This window comes from Lupinus angustifolius, unplaced genomic scaffold (genome assembly GCF_001865875.1).
Source record: "Lupinus angustifolius cultivar Tanjil unplaced genomic scaffold, LupAngTanjil_v1.0 Scaffold_10_154, whole genome shotgun sequence".
Lineage (NCBI taxonomy): Eukaryota > Viridiplantae > Streptophyta > Magnoliopsida > Fabales > Fabaceae > Lupinus > Lupinus angustifolius.
The window spans coordinates 3,332-22,986 of NW_017718464.1; the positions used below are offsets into that span (position 1 = coordinate 3,332).

Below are 19,655 nucleotides of genomic sequence, written 5' to 3' on the forward strand. Positions count from 1 at the left end.
AGAAGCTTGAAGACTTGGTCAACTCAACAAACAACATACCAAAAACTCAAGGTCAACGTCATAGAACTTAGGATTGTTTTTTATATTCTAGAGTCCTAAGATGTTTGCCTAGTATTGAGTTTTAGGTTAGGTAAACCCAAGATGTAAGTGTCTCACAAAAATGAAAATCATATAGGATGAGACATAACATCTACATACATATATATGATAAGTAAAGTTTCATGCATTTGCATTTAGCATACATGGTTTTGTACATAAAGGATTTAATCATTTCTAAAATCATGTTGCATGTACATTCATAATATAGGATATTTACCATATAGTTAGGAAAAACCATTTTTAAACAATATTAATCGATTAACACATTGGATAATCGATTAAGTCTTGGTGAAATTCGTTAATCGATTAAAGAAATGAATAATCAATCAAAGAAATAAATAATCGATTAAATGAAGTTATAGTAACTATCCTCTCAGGATTTATGCTTATTAATCGATTAAGTAAGTTTTTAATCTATTAAGCCATAACTGAAAATTAGTTTTCAAGAAACACGTTAATCGATTAACTTGTCATTTAAATGATTAATATCAATTGATTCAATTATGAACAAAATCTATTATTTCGAAATAGAACTAATCAGTTTTAAGAGAAGCTTTTCACACTTTCAATTAACAACGAAAAATTACAGAAAAGAAGAAAAACAAAAGATTCATTATGCTTAAGTTTTCGAAGCTATCTTATTGATTCTTTGAAGTTTTTCTTGCATACATTCTGAAGAGAGAGAAAGAAAGAGAAAAGAGAGAGAAAATAGAGAAAATCCTTTTCCATTGTGCCAAACAATTTTCATTCAGGTTAAAGACCTTGCATGATTTCTACACCCATTTCTTAGGGTTGTTTGTGAGATCTTCTGTCAAGGGTCATAGATATGAATTCAGAGTCTATATCCGCACAATCTTGTGTGCAAAGTAACTCGGCAAATTTCTATAAATTGAGGATAATTCTCGTGGTGTGTGGTATCATCACAAGTTGAGAATCAGTAGTCTTCACAAGGCTAGGAGTCTTGATTCAATCAATAGTTTTGGTTGGGGCCAAATTGCACGAACGGTGTGGTATCCAAGTAGGCGTAGATAGAGGTCAAACCGAGCTTGGTGGCTCAACGGTTTCAAGAAAGAAGTTTCTGCAAGGATCATTGGAAGTGTGATTGTTATTGAATAACATTTCTGATAGTGAATAAAAATCTCCCATATCAATCGGGAGGCCTGGATGAGTTTGCAAGTAGACTCGCAAATGAACCAGGATAAAATCTTCGAGCACATTTTCTCTTTTCCTATCTCTTTAAGTTTCTGTCTTTACTTGCTTTTTGAGTTCAATTGTATTATGTGATTAATTGCTAATTGATGTTAATCTATTGATAATCAGAATCAATATTAGGATAGTAAAGATCAAGATTCATCACTGTTTTTCAAAGCAGGGAAAACTGTTTTTCAAAGAGTAAATAACCAGTATAATCGATTAACGTACCACCCATAATCGATTAACCCTATTGATAATCGATTAACTGTAGTAGTTTTGTATTTTGCGCAAATATCGGAAAAGCGGGATTAGTGATCTGCTACACCTATTCACCCCCTCTAGGAGTATTCTTACCTCACTAGTACCCAACAAGTGGTATCAGAGCTAGTACGAAGGTTCTAGCTTGGCCGCTAAATTTGTTGATCCTAGAGATTAATCACTATGGGTTCTACTAACCCTTTTCGACAGTGATAGCGCATCCATCAGCTGCCTCTCATCTTCAATGGCGAGGGGTATGCCTACTGGAAGGTGCGCATGCGAATCTTTATTGAGGCAATCGAGACGGAGATTTGGGACTCCGTTTTCAATGGGCCTTTTACTCCACTTCACTTGGTGGATGGTGAGCCCAAAGAAAAATCAAAGGGATGGTGGACTGACGAAGAAAGACGTAAAGTCCAACACAATCTCAAGGCAAAGAACATAATAAACTCTGTCTTATCATACGATGAGTTCTTTCGGGTGTCACAGTGCCTAAATGCAAAAGAAATATGAGATACTTTTCAAGTAACCCACGAAGGCACAAGTGAGGTTAAGCACGCAAAATTGAATGTGTTAACACATGAATATGAGTTGATTCGTATGTTTCCAAATGAATCGATTAATGAAATGCAGAAAAGATTCCCTCATATTGTTAATCATTTAATTGCTTTAGATAAGAGTTCTGCTATTGGTGAACTTACTAACAAAGTGTTGCATTGTCTTGATAGGAAATGGCAGCCCAAGGTAACAGCAATTAGGGAGTCGAAATACGTAGACACCATGCAACTAGCAACTCTCTTTGGCAAACTCTAAGAGTACGAAATAGAGTTAGGACACTTAACAATACATGAAGATTTAGACCGAAAGAAAAAGGGATCTCTCTAAAAGCTACATCGTCACAATCACAAGAAAAGATAGACGATGAAGATTCTGGGTCTGAATTAGATGATGAAACCTTAACTCTCATAGTTAAAAAATTTGGCAAGTTTCTCAAGAAGAAAGGAGAGTTTAAGCGCTTTCAAAAGAAAGAGACAAGTGATTCAACCAGAAGAAGCAAAGCTCCAAAACATCACCTCATTTGCCATGAGTGTGGCAAACCGAGCCATATGAAATTCCAATGCCCGAGTCACCTCAAGAAGGTTGAACATGATAAGAGCAACCCCTGAGACTTTAAATCCAAGAAGACCTACATAGTATGGGATGTACCGGAGGACGAGACAACAAGTAGCACATCCGATGAAGAGGAGACCGCCAAATTAATGCTTAATGGCAAACAGTCAAGAAATTGGTAGCACAAGCAATTCGGATGACACGAATGAGGTATATTATCCTGACTCTTCCTCGTATTCCGATGAGCCTCCTACTTACGATGAATTATATAGTGCATTTGTTGAGTTGCATGAGGAACTTAAGAAACTAGCAAGGGTAAATATAGATAGGAAATGAATCATCATGTTGCATGAAAGTAAAATAACTAAAACACAAGAGGCATTGAATGAATTAAAACTAGAAAATGAGACTCTAGATCTTATTTACTCTTCTGCCTCATGTAGTTGCACCACTGAATTAATTGAGACTCCTATATGTGATCAATGCGATGTGTTAAATGCTGAAATTTCTGATTTAAAGGACAAATTGGCAAAGTTCACATATAGTAGATATAATCTGAACAACCTACTTGCTACATCTAGAAATGTAGGTAATCATGGAGGCCTAGCCTATAAACCAAATAAAAATAAAATACCGTATAGGAGGCAAGTAGCTTACATGCATAATAGGTCTAATCATAATATGCCTACTTATTTTTATTGTGGTAAATATGGTCATACATCTATATCATGCTACATTATAAAATATGGAGTGCCTAGGCAAATATGTATGGATTCAAAAAATGGCAAAACTCTTTGATTACTAACAAGAAAGACCTAATATAACTTGGGTACCTAAACAAGGCAAGTAAATTGTTTTGCAGGTATGCTTCGAACTCAGGGACAACACTAGTACTTGGACAGTGGATGTTTGAGGCATATGACGGGTGACATATCAAAATTCCTGCATCTCTCACTAAACAGTAAAGGTTATGTAACTTATGGAGACAACAATAGAGGAATGATACTTAACGTAGGAAGAAATGGAAATGTTTCACAAGCCATAATAGAAAATGTGATGTATATCGAAGGACTAGAGCACAACCTACTAAGCATTAGGCAGCTATGCTTCAATTGTTATTTTTTTAAAATAACCTATAACGACGTCGTTTAGTAATAGGATACGATTTAAAAAAAGAAAAAAAAATGAAAATGACGTTGTTTTCTTCCTAGGAAGAAAACTACATGGACCACGCTGATGTGTGACACAAGGCCGCGTGGACAACAAACGTCACACCAAGTTAACAGTTAATATCCCACATAGACCAAACTATTAATATTAATTGCCAAATATAGACAGAAGGACTAATATGTGTTCATGTTAAAATTGTCAGAGACTAAATTTGTAATTTAAATATATTAAGGACAAACTTAATAAGGTTGAAAAAACATGAGACAAAAATATATATTTACACTTATCTTCTTGTTTGTGAAAAAATAACCAAAGAGAAGAAGTTTTATTTTAAAAAACTATATTATTTGGTTCCTAAAGTCTATTTTTCTAGATAAACTAAATATTGTCATCTTTTAGTTTGTTATCTTTGACCCCAATAAATTAACTTACAAAAATTAGTAATGTAATTTATTATTAATAAATACACATCATGCCGCAATGAGACAAGTTCATGTGTACCATAATATAAAATAGCCGGAGGACACAATGGTATAGACAAGAGATAAACAATGTTTAACATTTTTTTGGGTTTATTAATGGAAATTAAACACATTGTCCCCGCAACATGTGGCACTCATGTTTCACTAATTATGATTGGTTAAAAAAATATATTTAAATTAAAATTTTAATAATTAATCATTTTTCTGATCGATCATAAACAGCGGCACATGAAATAGTACATTGTTTTAGGACAGCAGATGTCTATCCCTACCTAAGGTTCAAAATAGTTTGAAACATTGCTCAAAGATCAAATGACATCAAAAAACACTACGTGGTTATAAGGACACCATATCATGAGTGTAATATTTAAAGATTTATATACAATTATTACATCATCCACCGTTCATTTGTATTTGTATTTTTTTGAAAAGTTTATAATGATAAACGTTAGAATATATAAAATTCATACTATATCATTGTATAAATTTTTGGAAATATCTCCTACTGAAAACATGAGGTGGGAGATATCATTATTAGTTAAAAATTATTACATGCCACCTCCTTCAATGACTTATTCAAACATCCTTCATTTCAGACCAAGTAAAGAGACAAAAAAAAAAAACTGGACAAAATGTGATTTAATTTATTGTACCAAACCCTTCTAAATTCTAGAAGAATTTGAAAATGAAATCTTAAGAATAAAAATACATAATCTGAAAATATTTCCACCAGTCCAAAGAAGTGTGACTAGCGGAAATATTTAGGTTCAAAATGTTGGAGCTCTTGCAGGAAATTGATTCAGCACCATCATTTGCTGTACCAGACATTAGAAACAAATATCAGAAGAACCCATCTCTCTATGTTTTATATAGAAGAATGGATGACAAAGAAAAGCTAAGCTTAAAATAGGTATGTTGCTTACTTTTGTTGGATAAGATAATTACTCTAAGGAAACAGAGGCTGATAGTGAAGCCCCAAATTTTCTGGATATCCCAACATCAAATTTAGGTTTTGTAAAGCTTGACCTGAAGCTCCCTTCACTAAATTATCAATCTGCAACAGAAAAGATCAACATGCTTAGTGCCTAAGCAAAGATAATATCATAATATGATTTTCTCCCCTAATCTTAGATAGGTCATCTGAGGGTTCGCCACGGTTCATTGCTGTTTTAATGACACAAATATTTCACCTAAAAATATATAGGTATGTAATAGGAGAAAGGAACTTAGACATACTACAGATATAATGATTGCTCTTCCAGGAATTCGGTCAGGGAAAACATTGATTAAACAGTAATTTGTTCCTTTAACGCTATGAGTTCGAGGAATGGCCCCATTTTCCAAGAGTACAACAAATTCTTCATCCTGAATTCACCAGAAAGTAAGAAAGAGACAAACAGAAAAATTCAAATAATAGCAACAAAAAAAAAGATCAATAAAGCAATAAATTATGCATTCAAACAATGGTATGCACATTCCACAGCCCCAAGAACAAGAAAGGATAAGGCCTTGAAGGTGAAAGAGACATCTGAGATCTCAAATACTAAGACGACAAAAAGTTCAATGACTATTATTTTTTTGCATTAACAATGTGGAATAACCATTAGGTACCAACTCCAGAGATATGCGTTCTTGCATGTTGATTTCAGATGTACAGATCATACAGTATATACATTGGTGGTAATGGCATCTATTTGTGATAAGATGACAAGTAGTGACATAAAAGGATAGACCTGGTATGAAAGCTTCAGTTGCTGATACAAGTCCTCAACTCTTACTCCTGGAGCCAATTCCACATAAATAGTTGATTGCATACCACGGCTCTAATAAAATTGTAAAGAGAAATATTTGTTAGTTTCCTTGACAAGAAAGAAAAGACTAAAGAAGATGGAACTCTAGGTGCTACTCTTACCATTGGAATTAAGTGTGGGGTAAAACTAATGGTTACTTTTGAACGTGCAGCATCAGCAAGTCCTTGTTCAGTTTCTGGAACTGGAAACCACAAAAATAGATTAAGTTGATAAATTCAAGTTCAGGTACCACTTATCCCCAATGGCTAAAGTTAGTAGCCATATATCAACTAAGGCAAGAGGTTATCAGTTTAAATTCATTGCCAAAAATCACATGCCAATACCTTTTTTTATATATAAAATACAAATACTCTTCAAGCAAATAGTCACAAATATTAAATTCAAATGTATCTTAGAAGTACATGAAACAAAAATGTAACAACACACTCATCATTGTAATTGAATGTCTACTCATATTGGCTCCCTACCATTCATAACCATCAGCTACATTACTATCACCCAACCATCAGCTACGTTACTATCACCCAATCCAACATTCTCATCTCTACTACATTGAGTTTACTCTCTTGTTTGCATTTTAACGCCCATGTTCGCATTTATTAAAAATTTGATGGTGTTTTCCCCAATATATTAAACAATGTAGATTCCGCTAAGTATCTGTCAATTTTCTTCATCGCCTCAAATGACCTATAAATACAACTTCAAATAACGAATGTGCAAGGTTTGATGTTATAGGTCATTTGAGGTGATGAAGAAAATTTTCTATCTAGATATAAACATGCACATGATAACGAATGTGCAAAGATTGATTTTACGATACCAAATATCATTGTCTATCTAGATATCCTATGTCCACATAATAATTTCTGCCTATACAAAAAGGGAAAAGAAACCAGATAACATTGATTTATATAAGACCTTATCTTAATAAAGAAAACATAAACAATGCTAGCTTGCAGCAACTTTGGAAAGTTCAAGGATTTATACAAGTTCAGCCTAAACTCATTCACACTTGAAATAGGTTGTCAACGCACATTTAAGATTTCCTTCATCTGCAGTTCTTTGTAAATGTATTTATATTAATATGTAGCTAAATAACTTGTTCCGTGAACCAATTAAGTGCAGATTTTTCCTCCTTACAATACCCATCACGTGATTAGTTAATGTAAGGAAATGAAGAAAATGAGAAGAGAGGAGAGAAAGAGAGAGAGCAGTTATTGTAACTAACTTTAGGTTAGTTATTTTCTGTTTTTCAGAATCTTGTTAGATGAGTGCTTACTCAATCCTATTTATAGGAGAGTAGAGGCACATTAGGGCATAACTGTTTTGTACAATCAGTTTTGCCAACTGGCAATATTAACAATTCTAATATACCCCCCTGAAAAGGAACTCCCCTTTTCCTATAACAGTAAAGTAAAAGAACAACAATGATTTAGATACACTTATTAGTTAAGGACAAAGCATCTGTCACTCTAAGGGATTTTCTCATTGAAAGGAACTTGGATGTTGACAGAGGCTTTGTTAGGACATCTGCAGTTTGATGTTCTGATGGTATATGCTTTACTTGAAGAGCCTTTGATTGGATTCTGTCTCTTACAAAGAACAGGTCCAGTTCAATGTGCTTTGTCCTGTTGTGAAGGACAGGATTGTGAGCCATGGCAACAGTGCTAAGGTTATCACAGAGAACCAGAGGAGTTTGATATTGGTATTGTAACTCTGAGAAAAGAGATTCAATCCAGATCACTTCTTGAGTAGCAAGAGCCAAGCTTCTGTACTCAGCCTCTGTACTAGACCTGGAAATGGTTTGTTGCTTCTTTGACCACCAAGTGACAATATTTGGTCCAACAAAGATGCAAGCTCCTGAGATGGATTTTCTGTCATCAAGGTCTGAGGCCCAATCAGCATCACAGCAAGCTATGATAGGAATAGGAGTAGAAGAAACAGCATGCTGGATGTGTAGACCTAAGGAGGAAGACCCTTGTAAGTATCTCAGGATTCTCTTCACTGCACTCCAGTGCTGAAGCAGGGGTTTGCTCATGAATTGGCAGACTTTATTTACACTGAATGCTAGATCTGGTCTAGTTACAGTGACATATTGCAGAGCACCAACAATAGACCTGTATAAAGTAGGATCTTCAAACTGTTCTGAACCAGACTTGGTTAATTTGCAGGAAGTTCCCATAGGAGTAGGAGTAGATTTGGCAGTGTTCATATTAGCCCTTAGTAGAAGGTCTCTGATATATTTGGATTGAGAGAGAAAAAGGGAACCATCAGTGAGGTGTTTAACTTCTATTCCAAGAAAGTAGTCAAGAGAGCCAAGCTTTTTGAGAGCAAAACTATTGCTGAGTTTGTCAATAACTCTGTGAACTTGAGAGGTAGAGGATCCAGTGACTATAATGTCATCAACATAAACCAGAACAAACACCTTGTATGTAGGAGTAATTTGAATAAACAGAGAATTATCACATTTGCTGATATGAAAACCAAGTTGAGCTAAAGTACCTTTTAGTTTTTCAAACCATTGTCTAGGTGCTTGTTTTAGACCATATAGAGCTTTGTGGAGCTTGCACACTGTGTTTTTGTCTCCACTGTGAAAACCAGGTGGTTGAACCATATAAACCTCTTCTTCTAACACACCATTGAGAAAGGCATTATTAATGTCTAGTTGCTCTAGAGGCCATTTGTAAGTCACAGCTAAGGTAAGAAGGATTCTGATGGTAATAGGTTTCACAACTGGTGAGAATGTTTCAGTGAAATCAACCCCTGGTTTTTGATGAAACCCTTTTGCCACAAGTCTAGCTTTGTACCTGTTGACACTACCATCAGCATTTTCTTTAACTCTAAAAACCCATTTGCAGCCAATAGCATGTTTATGAGAGGGTAGAGGACCCAAAGACCAAGTTCCTAGTTTGATGAGAGCATCAAACTCAAGTTGCATAGCTTGTAACCAAACAGGATCAGCAATAGCTTCCTTAACACTTGAGGGTTCTGTGTGAACTAGAAGAGCTCTAAGCACTTCTCTTGGAACTATAGATTTGTCAATTCCAGATTTGGATCTAGTGACCATAGGATGAGTGGGAGCCATAGTAGTAACACCTTGAGGGATTATAGAAGAAGTAGTAGTATGCTGACTAGGGGAGGGAACAATGGTAGTGGGATTGGACATAGTAGTGTTGATGGGGGAGTGATGTTGACTGTTTGACTGTTCTGTGGTAGTATGACCATTTGAGGAGATGTGAGAATTAGTGGATGATGATTGAGGGGTCATTGATGACTGAGAATGAAGACTTGATTCAGTGACACATGGGATAAGTTTGTGTATGTGAGTAGGAGGGGATGAGAATGACTCAAAATTGATTTTTGTATTAGAGGTAGGAAAGGAATCAGTAGTGACATAGGGAAAATGTTGCTCATTAAAGATCACATCCTTAGAAATGTATAGCCTACCTTCTTTTGACAAGCACTTATACCCTTTATGTGCAGTAGAATAGCCTAAAAAAGTACACTCAATTGATCTTGGCTGAAGTTTATGACTATTGTAGGGTCTAAGTAAAGGATAACAAGAGCATCCAAACACCTTGAGGAACTTGTAATCTGGGACATGTTTGAATAGAAGATAATGTGGTGATTGATTTTGTAGTGAAGGGGAAGGGAGTCTGTTAATTAAGTACACTGCAGTTGTAAAAGCATATTCCCAGAAAGACAGAGGTAGGTTTGCATGATTTAGCAAAGCTAGGCCAGTTTCTACTATATGGCGATGTTTTCTCTCTATAGTGCCCTGTTGGTGATGAGTGTGAGGACAGGAGATTCTATGGTTCACCCCTAGAGAATTAAGAAAATTCGTGAAAGGTCTAAACTCACCACCCCAGTCACTTTGGACAGCTTTGATATTGCCTTGGAATTGAGTTTTGACCATTGTGACAAAATGTTGAAACATATGCAAGGTATCTGACTTTTGTTTAAGTAGGTAAATCCAAGTGTGTCTACTATGGGCATCTACTATAGATAAGTAATACCTAAAGCCAGATTTAGAGTATATAGGAGATGGTCCCCACAAATCAACATATAACAAGTCAAAAGGTGTAGTATATACATTTATGGATGATGGAGAGTGAACTTTATGAGCTTTAGCACAACAACAAGCTGAACAAAAATCAGAGGCAATTTTATTTGAGTAAGGTATATTACAATTTTTCAAGACATTGTTAACAATTGCCTCATGGGCATGACCTAGTCTATGATGCCATAACAGAAAAGAACTAGGTTTAATATGACTAGTAGTAGAAATTAAAGCAGAAACTTGAGATGTAGTAGGAGAAATATGAGATTTCTTGGAGGCAGGCTTGGGAATAAGATTGGAGAAGGCATAGAGGCCCTCTGAAGTGAGAGTCCCTTGAAGGAGAACCTCATCAGAACCCTGTGATTTGACAACACAATAGTTAGGGTGGAACTCAAAATAACATGAGTTGTCTTTTGCAAACTGAGATACACTCATTAGATTTTTGGTTATGGTTGGGACAAGCAATAGGTTTTGTAAAGATAAAGAAGTAGTGAAATTTGTAGAATGAAAATAGGTGTTACCACTACTTGTGATAGGAGCTTTGGCTCCATTACCCATATAGATCTGATCAGGTCCAAAATGTTCAGTAGGCTCATGAAGCAAGGATGAATCTGATGTAAGATGATTTGTAGCACCAGAGTCAGGATACCATAGTGAAGATCTGGAGTCTTGACTGCTAGTTTCAGCATTCATAGCATAGCTTGGACCTGGATGGTGATAAGCATAAGGAGGCAAAGGTGAATGTCCTCTGTAGAAATTTCCAGACTGAACATTAGGATAGCCTTGACCAAAACCTTGATGAACCACAGGTGAGTATGGTCTGGTCATTGTTCCAGGAGAGTAGGATCCATGTGGAGTAGATGGCCTTGAATACATGTTTGAAGTTGGAGCTCCATACTGATTTTGATGTTGATACTGTCCATAGAAGTGAGAAGGTGTTAATGTGCCATGATGACTATCATAGGGAGCATAGTAACACCATGAAATATCATGTCCTGGTTTCCTGCAATAGTCACAAAAGAAGCTGCCAGGACGAGTGAAATTTCTACCAGAACGAAAACCACGTCCACCACGTTTTCCAGAACGTCCACCTCGAGTTTGAGTGTAGAAACCAGACTGAAAATTGCCTGGAGGTCTTGGTAAGATGCCAGAGTAGTGTGGAGAACGAGAATGAACAGTAGGAGATGGCATTGATACAGAAAGAGGGGATTGAGGTGGAGATTGAGCAACCATATTTGCTGAGAGAGCATCAGACACAGACTGGTTTTTGTTCTTGGCTAATCTTGATTCAAAAGTTAGTAAAAATTGTTCCAATTCATGAATTGAGGGAGAATTAACTTGGCTTTCAACAGATGTAATAACATTCTGAAAATCTTCATTTAAACCATCCAGAATGCAGTCAACATTTTCTTCAAGAGATATTGGTGTTCCAATTGAAATTAGAGAATCAGTTAGGGATTTCACCTTAGAGAAAAATTCAGAGATAGTCATGGAACCTTGAGAGAGAGACCTAAGCTGAGTTCGTAATTGACGACTTCTAGCTTTTGTATGTGAGTTACAAAAAGCATGTAATTCACTCCATAACTGCCAGGAGTGAACACATCCAACTACTCGTGGATGAAGAGCTTCTGAAATTGAATTGAGGAGCCACGAAAACACTGCTTGATCTTGTTCTTCCCAAGCTAAGTAACCAGGGCTCACATGATGCGTGTTACGGTCTGAATCAGATAGAAATCGTTGAGGAACATCACTGGAATGAATAAATCGTAAAGTACGATTTGATTTCAAGACTGCAAGCACGAATTGGCTCCATGTGAGGTAGTTATGTTCAGTGAGCTTTGTATTTGGCGTTTGAAGAGAGAGTTGAAGGTTGAGCACGAAGAGGTGTGGCAGCAGAAGACGAGAGAGGAGGAGATGAAGTTTCTTGAGGAGGATCGTTAATGGCGTTGGCCATTGGTGATGATACCATGTAAGGAAATGAAGAAAATGAGAAGAGAGGAGAGAAAGAGAGAGAGCAGTTATTGTAACTAACTTTAGGTTAGTTATTTTCTGTTTTTAGAATCTTATTAGATGAGTGCTTACTCAATCCTATTTATAGGAGAGTAGAGGCACATTAGGGCATAACTGTTTTGTACAATCAGTTTTGCCAACTGGCAATATTAACAATTCTAATAGTTAAAGTGGGTTGAGATCTCAATGTACTTTAGCATGTTGGTTAGCCTTTTGCACCATTTTACAGGTATCGACTAGCTGATATGCTAATTTTACCTAACATATCCATTTCAATCAGTTATCATCATCTTTCAAATCCCAGCTTTAAGCTAGCTAGTCAACTTTTCAGCTTTTGACTAATTGAATCAAACAGATCCTTAAAATCTTTTGGCATTTGCAAAGCAAGGTAAAAGATATTGCAGACTTAAACTTCTATTATGTGCATGTTTTGCTACTAATAAAAATATTAGAACAAAATGTTTAAGTATCACATATGGCATTAAGAATCTTAATGAGTTGAAAGACAGATAGCAGAACTATCAAAGGCATAAATCCAATTATAACAAGCAAAATACATACCATGGCGATGCCGGGTAACGCCATAAGAATTGATGCCTTCAACTACCTCAGTGAACAATATATTTTCTTTGGCACTACGCCCTGCAACCAGAACCAAGCAATGGAATGTCAAAGAAATGAGTAGGGCTAAAATAAATATTTTAATGTATGTGTAGTAAAACACAAGAGGTGCATCAAAATTCTACCTGCTCCACTCACACCAGATTTAGCATCAATAATTATATTTTCAGTCCCTATAAGATTGGCCTGTAAAAGAAAGAAAAAATAGAAACTAGAAACTTAATAGCAAAGGGGATATGCAGCATTTCAAGCATCACAAAATTTGTTTTAAGCATAGGAAGCATAAAAACTAAGCCTAGTATTCAAAACAATGCTTCCATTCCAATGCTGAAAACAATCCTTGATCCATGCATCTTAAGTACTTCATTTATGGTAGAAGGACTTGATAAACATGTTTAGTACTGGGGTACATACAAAAGCATAATAACTATATTATCCATAGTTCTGGATATTATACAATATTCTAATAGATAGTTGTATAGCAGCAACATCTCACATTGCCGGGTATGCCTTTTAACACAAACTATATGAATGACAACATATCTTCAACCCTCACTTTTTTCTATTTTGAAATGCTCAATTGTTAATTTGATATGTCAAATGTGTCAAATGTCATCAAATAAAGGCAGCTATGCACAGAATTAGAAGCTGGTGTTTAAACTAAAATAAAAAAGATATGAAATAGTGTAAACTAATCAAAGAATAAAATTTATAGGAATAAAAAAGGTAAAAAGGTAAGTCATGCACTCAATAGTCAATATTATTAAAACCAAAATTTTGAATGTAGGGTCATATGACGCTGTGATCCAACCATACCCAAAAAAATCCAATTATTGCCTAACATCTCAACAACAACAACCAAGCATTTATCCCACTAGGTGGGATCAGCTAATTATTGCCTAACATCTACATCACAAAATCCTTGAAATATAGAACATATTACACATACCACTATTCTAAATCCTCTTCCTAGATAGTCAGCCTCCAAGTTCAACTGCCTGCCTCCTCAGCTAGCAATGTCTCACCCCGAAGACCATGAAAAGAAGTATAGTTTTGTTTTGTCCTTTTACTTTGAAAACAGATACACTTCAAAACCTAGAAACTTTATTGTTACATGGAACATTATATTAACTGTTATTGATTGACACTGGTTTTCTAAAAAGAATTCTTCTCATGTTTAAATTTTATGACTTGGAAATTTTTTAATTAGGGGTGTTGATGTCATATTGTGCTTATCTTGTTTTACTATTCCTTTTTATCACTTTTGTGAAATTACTTCGTTTGTAACTAGTCATTGGATTTCCCTTTTATAATCCTGCATCTGATTTGTAAACCCTTTGCTGATGCTAAGTAGGAAAAGAAATATAATAAATAGGTAATATGCCTTCTGAAACACTCAATGGGAAATGGGAACAACCGCAGTCATAAAAGTGCAAAATGATAAGACCTCCCAATCTCTCTCGACAAGAATTAGAGGCATCTCCTTGAACAAACCATGTGTTGAAAGTCAAGCTACATTTTGATCTCTGATTCCAAAGATTCTCAGTCCATAATCCATACACCCCAGAGGCCCAGATTATACCACGAAATGCACAAATGCATAAATCACTGTTATCCGTTTTCTTTGTAAACCTTTTCCTAGCCATTAACAAGAAATATGCTTAATGTGAAGGGTAGGTACACCAAGTTAATATCTAGACCATAAATTTCAAGCGACAAATTGACAATGAAAGCAAAGACTAATAGATACAAGTAACAGAAGCATTGGCAAAACACATACTCGTATACTAATTTTTTCATCACCTTGATCAGCCACCAAAAATCTAAATTCACTTATTATAATTGTCTACTGCATAATGCAAAATAAACATACTAACCTTTATCAACGGAACAAGAGGAAGCTGAATGGAAGTTGGATAACAACCAGGATTGGCAACAAGGCGGGCATTCTTTATATCCTCCCTTAAAACCTCTGTCAATCCATATACAGCTTCTTTCTGAATACAGATAAATAGATTAACTCGAAACAGAGAATAAAATTATAAAAGGAAAAAGGTAGATTTAAGGAAATTTCATTTCATCCTTTTACAATTAAAGACAGATCTACAAAATAATTTAACTTAAGATTCATGATTCTCAGATATGAATAGAATAGCAAAGTCAAATTCATACAGAGTGATGACATTTCACTTCATTAAATATATGCCTTACAAGTTAGAACTTAGAAGAGGTAAAACAGTTTGCTGAGCAAAGTTCTTCTGAAATCAAAGACAACCTAGAAGCCTAAAAATTTGAACAAGATTTCTCCTGTTTCTTTGTGACATTTTCCAGTTTACTGAATATAACAAGAAATTACCCAAAAAAAACTTATAGCACAACAAAAGGTGGAAATAAAACCTGCCATTAATTTTAACACCATAGTTCTCTCTAACTTTAGGGGACACCTAAAAAATAAGTTAAAAGGACCTGGGTAAATTAGAACTGAACAGGACAAGAAATACCTGCAACTCTGGTGCTCTGTGTGGCTGACCATACCACTCTTCATACTCAGAAATATCTCTTAGACGAAAATCCTACAAAATCTCTCATTCAGAATTCTGATATGAGTAAAACTTCATTTATATTCTATTATGGAAAGAAATTATTAAAAAGAGAGAGAACAGTTATATAAAACATACTGCAGATAGATCAACAATCTTCAAATGCTTTGGAAGGCCTTTAATTATTTCCTGAAAAAGAAAAGAGCAAAAAGTCATGAATGACTTTAGATGTTGAAACCAGTTCTATGTGGTTCACTCTATCACCTTATGTACTATGATCTGCTACCTTTGATCCACACAGTGGCTCGTTCGAGACCCAGTACGTTCAACTAGCATTCCAAATTCTCAAAGGCAATTTTTCTTTATGTTAAGCATTTTAGAAACCTTGAAAGAAACACCAGAGTGATTTTTGAGGATAAAGAGAGAAGCATGCAGCGGCGATCAGGGAGTGACAGCTGCGACCCTAGGCTGCCAACATAGTGAGTGGTGGTGGTGGAGTACCCTTCAGTACCTTCACTACTTTGTTTGAATGAGTGACAGCACTACACTTTATATTATTTTAACTACTACTACTTATTAGTATAATTTGAAGTTTATGCATAGCGATCATATGCAAAATGAACTTCATTCCGAAAAACGACTCCTCTAAGTATAGCCCTACATTCCATGTAGCTAGAAAAGTCACGTACCACATACCAAATTGTACCATGAACCATGTAATACTGGTTGAAACTAAAGAAACATTATCTCATTGTATGCATATTTTCTTCTAATAAAAAAAACATAATCCAATTATTTTTTGGCCAATTCGGGGAAATATGAAACTCATAAGACACAAGAACGAACCTGGGTGGTTCCATGTGGCAAACAACAGAACACAGCATCCACATCAGAAAAGTTTGCATCCTTTACTGCAACCAAATCTGGCAAGTTCTGCAAGTAGTTGGAATTTTTATGTACCAATGCATTAACAGACAAACCTCATAATCATACCAAGAGATCATACAAGAAAAATAGTAGTTATTTGCCTCCAGGATCATTATAGACAAAATATGCAGATTTGAGCTTATAAAAAATAAAATAGATAGCATGCCATTACCATACACTTAAATATGGCTAGAACTGAAAGAGAATATCTTTCTAGATACATGTCATGATATATAAAACCATGCATACCTGAGTTCCCAAATGAGGGAATACAGATGCAATTGACTGCCCAGCTTTCCTATCAGCAGTCAACAGTGCAACCCCAAATTGTGGATGATTTGCCAAAAGCCGAAGAACCTAACCATAAAGAATCACAATCTCATAACAGAGCAATACTAGATGGACAAAACTTAGGTATAATGCTTTGTGTTTCTATGGTTCTACTTTCCAATAACAATATGACATCTATAAAGCAGTGTTGCCCATGGCGGATGGCGGCCAATGGCGGTTGCCAAAATTCAGTTGCGGATGGCGTTGCAGGCAAATTGCGGACATCATCATGGCGGTTGAAAAAAAAAAAAAAAAACATAATAGGAAAAATAAAATAATAAATACAATAACACAAAAATCAAACAATAACATAAAGTTTAATAAAAACCATTAAATATTAATGTCTCATAACTTCATAAGATCACTAAAAAGTAACATAAACAATACTAATAAGTCTTGTCAACATTCACAACTAAAAATCAAAGGAAAACACAAATATAAAATGCAAAAGATTTAATTTTCTAAATATCCTCCTCCTCCCTAACATCATCCTCCACAGCTGCAAACTCAGCAACATATCCTTCAATTTCTTCTTCATCCGAGTGGCGGCGGCGGCAGCGACAGCGGCAGTGGAGTAGTGGAGGCAGAGGAGGAAGTTTTGAGAGAGAGAGAGGCAATAGGTAGAAGATGCAAAAATAGAAAGGCTAGGGTTTTAATTTTTAACCCATGAATGGGCCCAAAAAAGCATATCTCAGCCCAATTTTTAAAAAAAAACTGTGCAGAAACTGAAAGTTCCGCCATCCCCGCCACCGCCACACCGCCATGGCAGTTTTTTTTAGCAAAAGTCGGACACGGCCATATGGCGGGAATTTCCAAATGGCTAATGGCGGCAGCCCAAAAAATGCCACCGCCATGGCCGCAATTGGGCAACACTGCTATAAAGTTGTTATACGGGTAATGTTTTTATTGCTAAACATCACCAAAAGTACCCAAAGAACTGTGCCTAATTTTTGTTCATATTGGACTTAATCTGACTTCGAAACCAAAAACAACATGCAATGTTCATAACAGATTATGTGTGAAAGTCTCTTTACACTTGAGTGGTATACCAAAAACACAACAAATAAAAATAAATCCCAACTCATTTTGACTCAAAGCCAAAAGCACATAACTTCGGATGAAAATCATTTTTACTCTGTCCTTTATTTTCAATCTTCCCAATTCCCACCTACTAAAGCAAGAAAATGCTCGAGGTTTGTGCGGTGTAACTTACCTCGGCACCAGTGTAGCCACTAGCTCCAAGAACTCCAACACGAACAGCCTTTTGAGAAGTAGAGTTTCCACCCTTGATTGAACATTTAACAATCGGCTTCCAATCATGTTGCTTTCTCACCTTGGAAACCTTCGCCACTTCCTAGAAAAACAAGAACAAAAATTTAGAAAATCATACACATTTAGGTAATTAATTACCCACAAATAAGCAACAAGGTATCTTTTAGCAGAACCAAAACGAACACAAACATGTCGTCCTATTCTTATTTTCTCTGGTCTACACCAACGGTGTCCGCTAGCCGATAGCTGAAGACTAATCTAATCCCCTTCATGTTGTGTATTTTATAAATTGAACAGAACAACCATGGGAAAAAAAGCATCACATTTTGCAAAGACAATCATTGTGGCAAACAAAGAAAAAAAAGTAAAAAAAGGAAAAAAAATTTACCTTCTCCCAAGAGTGGCCAATGTTAAAACAAATGGAACCCAATGCAGTGGCGTTCATTTTTTCACACAACTAAAAGATCAGAGAATTAGGTCATCACAAAAACAAAACTGTGAAATATGAAGCATTACAAATAAATGCAATAAATAAGAGAGAAAGGGGTAAAAAGAAATTACCGTTTTTATGTTGTAATTCCAAAAAGCTTAAAATGAAAGGTATGGAACTTTGAGAAGGAGAATCAACAACACAATGCAACCCTATTAAGGGAAAGAGTGAAATAAATATTGAGAATAATTGTCAATTTATGAAGTGATTCTCTTTGGAGCACTAAGCTAGTAGAAGAATAGAATAAAGTGTGTGAAGAGAGAAGATACCTGTACTGTAATAATGTAATGAAGCGAATAATGAACGGCGACCGCGATAGAAGCTAACAACTAATAAGGCAAGCACTCCACTATTTGGACTGAAGGCTTAAATTGATTTTAGGGCTTGTTTGTTTAAGATATGCAAGGATTTATTTGTTTAAGATATGCAACTTCCATGGGACGAGTAACTTCAAAAACATACTCTAAGATCTTATTTATTTATTTATTTTATAAAAATTTAAAGGTTCACATTGAATTAGTGAATAGATCTGAATAATCAGATTTTGATAGAATAAATAACTAAGATATGAAATATGTTTTTATAACTTATTCTTATAATAAATGTATGTTCTCTTAAACAAACAAGCCTTAAAATCAGTTTAAGCCTAAGTTCAAAATAGTTGAGTGTTGTATTATTAGTTAAGGATGGGATTCACTTACTCCAATATTAATTTTAAAAAACTCACTTCACATCTTAGTCATCAATTCTTGAAAAATTGAATCATTTGAATTAGTAAGTAGATATAAATTATTATATTTCCCTATAATTCTTTAAAGTTACTCTTGAAGTAAATGAAAATCTTTATTAGTTATTAGCTTCTTTCAAGAGCATTATTTTATTATTTTGTTTTGTTTTTTAAACTGAGTAAGTGAATCCATTTTTCACTTTTTTATGCAAACATTATTTTATTCTCATTCTTTAATTTTTATGCTAAATTATTTTATTCTCATTTTTTTCATTAATAGGTTAACTTGGTGGTGAATATAAATTTTTTATTGTACTATTTTATTTTATTATCTTTGTTATAAATAAAAAATCATCATCTTGTTGAAAAAAATTGATAACTTCTCTTTCTAATTTATCTTTTTAATGAAATGTGTTTCTTATTAATATATTGATTAAAAATAGTGGATATAGATGATTTTTATATGACTTAACTAGCAAGTTACCCGTGCATTTGCACGGGACGATAGTTTTTGTCGCATGATTAAGAACACATATTACATGTGCATTTATGAT

General features: G+C 35.0%; 1 protein-coding gene across 2 annotated transcripts; it reads right to left on the reverse strand.

Annotated features, from left to right (window-relative positions):
- Nucleotides 1–4,813: 4,813 nt before the first annotated feature.
- LOC109337775 (probable N-acetyl-gamma-glutamyl-phosphate reductase, chloroplastic) lies at nucleotides 4,814–18,636 on the reverse strand. 2 transcript variants are annotated; one of them, XM_019574821.1, is made up of 15 exons: nucleotides 18,446–18,636; nucleotides 18,273–18,341; nucleotides 17,826–17,966; nucleotides 16,532–16,639; nucleotides 16,202–16,288; nucleotides 15,494–15,544; nucleotides 15,317–15,388; nucleotides 14,693–14,812; nucleotides 12,941–13,001; nucleotides 12,756–12,836; nucleotides 6,226–6,305; nucleotides 6,047–6,136; nucleotides 5,550–5,678; nucleotides 5,237–5,367; nucleotides 4,814–5,128 (listed from the first exon to the last, which is right to left on the reverse strand). In XM_019574821.1, exons 2-14 carry the CDS (start codon nucleotides 18,327–18,329, stop codon nucleotides 5,260–5,262), a joined length of 1,185 nt encoding a protein of 394 aa, XP_019430366.1. In that variant the 5' UTR covers nucleotides 18,330–18,341; nucleotides 18,446–18,636; the 3' UTR covers nucleotides 4,814–5,128; nucleotides 5,237–5,259. The 2 variants fall into 2 exon arrangements, with proteins under 2 accessions (XP_019430366.1, XP_019430365.1); XM_019574820.1 differs by having other exon boundaries at nucleotides 4,821–5,367.
- Between the last annotated feature and the right edge of the window lie 1,019 nt (nucleotides 18,637–19,655).